The sequence below is a fragment of the Lactuca sativa genome, chromosome 5 (assembly GCF_002870075.4).
Source record: "Lactuca sativa cultivar Salinas chromosome 5, Lsat_Salinas_v11, whole genome shotgun sequence".
In the NCBI taxonomy this organism is placed as follows: Eukaryota; Viridiplantae; Streptophyta; class Magnoliopsida; order Asterales; family Asteraceae; genus Lactuca; species Lactuca sativa.
In genome coordinates this window covers 253117149-253120783 of record NC_056627.2, presented here as the reverse complement: position 1 = coordinate 253120783, position 3635 = coordinate 253117149, and the positions used below count along the sequence as shown (strand labels likewise).

Genomic DNA, 3635 nt, shown 5'->3' with positions numbered 1-3635 from the left:
CTTGTTTAAGTAACTAGTTGTCGTCTGTCGGTATGGTTTTTCTTTTCTTTTGAACCTTGTTGATGTCTTGGTGACTCTTAATTAGAGTTGATATATGACATCGACTTGATTTTCTATGAAAAGAGGGTTGTGCTTCAAGTACTTTGATTAGTTACCTAGAAGGCTATTTATTGAGAAGCAAATTAAAATTTAAAATAGGAGTGAAAATCAAAAAACTAATTTAGTTTGATAAAAGGAAAAAGTAGGTAAAAAAAACATTGCTACAATTTTCAAATTAGTAAATGCTGTAAAAAATAAGAAACAAAAGTACAATGCTAGTAACACCCAAGACAATAACTGTTGTATCTCCTCATTAACATATATAATATATATATAATATTCCTCATTATTTGAAAAAAACTTTCTAAAGAACAAAACCGGCCCCACTGCTACTGGTAATGCCACGTCTGAGGCGTCCCTTCCTGAGGCGTTCTGCAATGATGAAGGCAAGCTCAAGAGACTGGGAGGCATTGAGGCGTGGATCACAGTGGGTGTGGTAACGTGAGCTCAGATCATTGTAAGTGATGGTTCGTGAACCACCAACACATTCAGTCACATTCTGCCCAGTCATCTCTAGATGCACACCACCCGGGTAGCTTCCTTCTTGCTCATGCACATCAAAGAACGCTGTCACCTCCGCCTGCAAAACACTCCACAAGGTGTAATAAACGTTAAATCTAGAAAGTGTTATTCATGTATTTAGCGCTTTCTTTCTAAAACCCATTTGGAGAAGTAAACGGAATGAAGATTGGAAAATGGAAACATGAGAATGAAGAAACATACCCTGATCGCATCAAAAGAACGAGTCTTGAGTCCCACAGGAGCTTTAATGGTGTTGCCATGCATCGGGTCACTAACCCAAGTCACGATTTGACCCGCACCACGAACCGCTTTGATAAGATGAGGAAGCTTCACTCTCGTGTTATCAGCCCCCATTCTTGAAATAATCGTAATCCTCCCAGCCTTGTTATCAGGATTCAAGATCTCAATCAACTTCACAAGTTCATTCGGATCCATCTTATCACTCACCTGCATCACAAAAACATCATCTTTTCAACAACAACAACAAGAAAAAGATATGAAATTTTGACCAAATATATATCTATATATACCTTGATCCCAAGAGGGTTAGCAACACCACGTAAAAACTCAACATGAGCACCATCAAGTTGTCGAGTGCGTTCCCCTACCCAAACCATGTGAGCCGAGCAATCATAATAAAGTCCCGATGTAGAATCCTCCCTCGTGAGTGCTTGTTCATATGGCAAAAGCAAACACTCATGTGAGGTCCAAAACGGCGTCGTAGTCATGATTGGGTGATCGATTGTGAGTCCAGCAGCAGCCATGAATCCCATCGCTTCATCAACTCGGTGAGCCAATTCCCGATACCTATCTCCTTGTTCACTATGCACTGTGAAATCAAGATTCCATTGGTTAACTCTCTGCATAGCGGCATAACCTCCGGTGGCAAAAGCTCTTAAGATGTTAAGCGTCGAGACCGATTGAGTGTACGCCTGAATCATTCTGTTGGGATCCGGGATTCTTGATTTTTCGTCAAATGAATCGCCGTTTACGTTGTCACCTCTGTAACTTGGTAACTTCACTCCATCTTTCTCCTCGAAGGAATCTGATCTGGGTTTCGCGAATTGGCCAGCCATTCTCCCGACCTGATTATGAAACCAACAATTAAGAGATTGAATCGAATTAAGAGTAATTGAAGTTCTGATTTTGAGATTTTGTACCTTGATGACGGGCATTTGACCACCGAACATAAGGACGACACCCATCTGTAAGAGGAGTCGGAAAGTATCTCTGATGTTATCGGTTTTGAATTCTTTGAAACTCTCGGCGCAATCACCGCCTTGAAGCAAGAAAGCATCGCCTCGAGCGGCTTCGCCTAACCGCTCCTCCAGTTTCCGAGCCTCGCCGGCGAACACAATTGGAGGGTAAGATTCTAGCGTTTTCAGAACGGATTCCAGTTGTTCTTTGTCGGGGTAATCTGGGATTTGGAGGGCTGGTTTTGATTTCCAACTGTCGGGACTCCATCTCGCCGGGAGCTTTTCGGTGGCACGGACGGCAGAGATCGGTTTCTGTTTGGGAGTTTTAAAAATTGGGACTGATTTGAGAAGTCGGTGGTGGTGGTGGGGTTGTGGTTTGAGGAGGGAGGTGGAGGAGAAAGAGGCCGCTCCGGCGTTACCTATGGTCGTCATGACGGCGATTGTCTACTGAAGTAACGGAATATGATATTGATAGGGTCGTTCGTTCTGGTGGCAGATGGTTACATGCTGCGGACGAATTGCAGGGCCCTATATGGCATTTGTTAATTAGACACGTATCAAAAGACTAGCCACCGATTATTTTTGTCTACGTATGGAAACTTTGTATTTTACTATTTCGATAACACCGTGATCCTTATAAATTTTTATTAAATTAGTTAATATTATTAGGAAACAATTTAAGCATGTTTGTATTTGAACTGGACACTTGTTTGTATTTAGATGGGACACTGCTAGGGGCGATCATATTAACTTATATTACATGAAAACCATAATCAAATTAATCAATATAATCGTACTATTTTAATCCAATCGTGACTGAGAGATATGGTTTGGCTTTTAACTTTTGTTAACCGAATATATATATGGTTCGTATATATTTTCATCAAAAACCGAACTGAACTATGAATATTAATAATGTTTTTAATATAATATAATATTAAATATATGACATGTAATTATATTGGGAATTGAAAATTTAAAAGGTAACTATTTGGAGTTAGATAGGATAAGTAATATTGTATTCATATAATTATATAAATACAACCGTTCACTTTTCATAACCATAGACTTTGTGTTTTTACAATTTTTATAGAAAAATATTTTTATTTTTATATCATCTTGGACCATTTTGGTTGACCGATGTTAACCATTAACCAACTAAAATCATTATCCAAAACCAATGTTAACTGCTATCTAATGATTATCGAAATACATAAACCAATTGTAATGTTTAGGAACCAAACCCTCTCATACATACCTTTAGACAATATGATATGAGGCTACAATATGATATGAGGCTACAAGTAAATGAAAGTAGTGATAGCAATAAAAGGTTTTTGGTCCTCTTCGTTACCTTGTATATATTTAACACTAATCAAATCAATTAGAATTTTGTTAAATCAACATCTTTTAGTCTTTTTATATTTAATTTTCCAGTGAGGGTTGTGACGGATTAAAGGGTCTCATCTTTAAATCTATATTGTCATAACATCATCCAATATAAACTTACTATCTTTAATTTATTGCTAATAAATTTTATTTATAGTATATGTGTTTGATTTTCATAAGATAAAATCTGTTTTCGCGTTTTCGCAAAATATTTATATTTTCGCATGAACCTACTTTTCTCTCTCTCTCTCTCTCTCTCTCTCTCTCTCTCTCTCTCTCTCTCTCTCTCTCTCTCTCTCTCTCTCTCTCTATATATATATATATATATATATATATATATATATATATATATATATATATATATATATATATATATAATTTATGAAAATATTTATTCGGTGGGTGCAACGGGCAAAATCAATGTTAATT

General features: G+C 37.2%; 1 protein-coding gene across 1 annotated transcript; it reads right to left on the bottom strand.

Moving 5' to 3' along the window:
* Positions 1-327: 327 nt before the first annotated feature.
* LOC111899548 (phospho-2-dehydro-3-deoxyheptonate aldolase 2, chloroplastic) lies at positions 328-2381 on the bottom strand. The gene is made up of 4 exons (XM_023895390.3): positions 1782-2381; positions 1152-1706; positions 823-1068; positions 328-679 (listed from the first exon to the last, which is right to left on the bottom strand). Exons 1-4 carry the CDS (start codon positions 2247-2249, stop codon positions 404-406), a joined length of 1545 nt encoding a protein of 514 aa, XP_023751158.1. The 5' UTR covers positions 2250-2381; the 3' UTR covers positions 328-403.
* Between the last annotated feature and the right edge of the window lie 1254 nt (positions 2382-3635).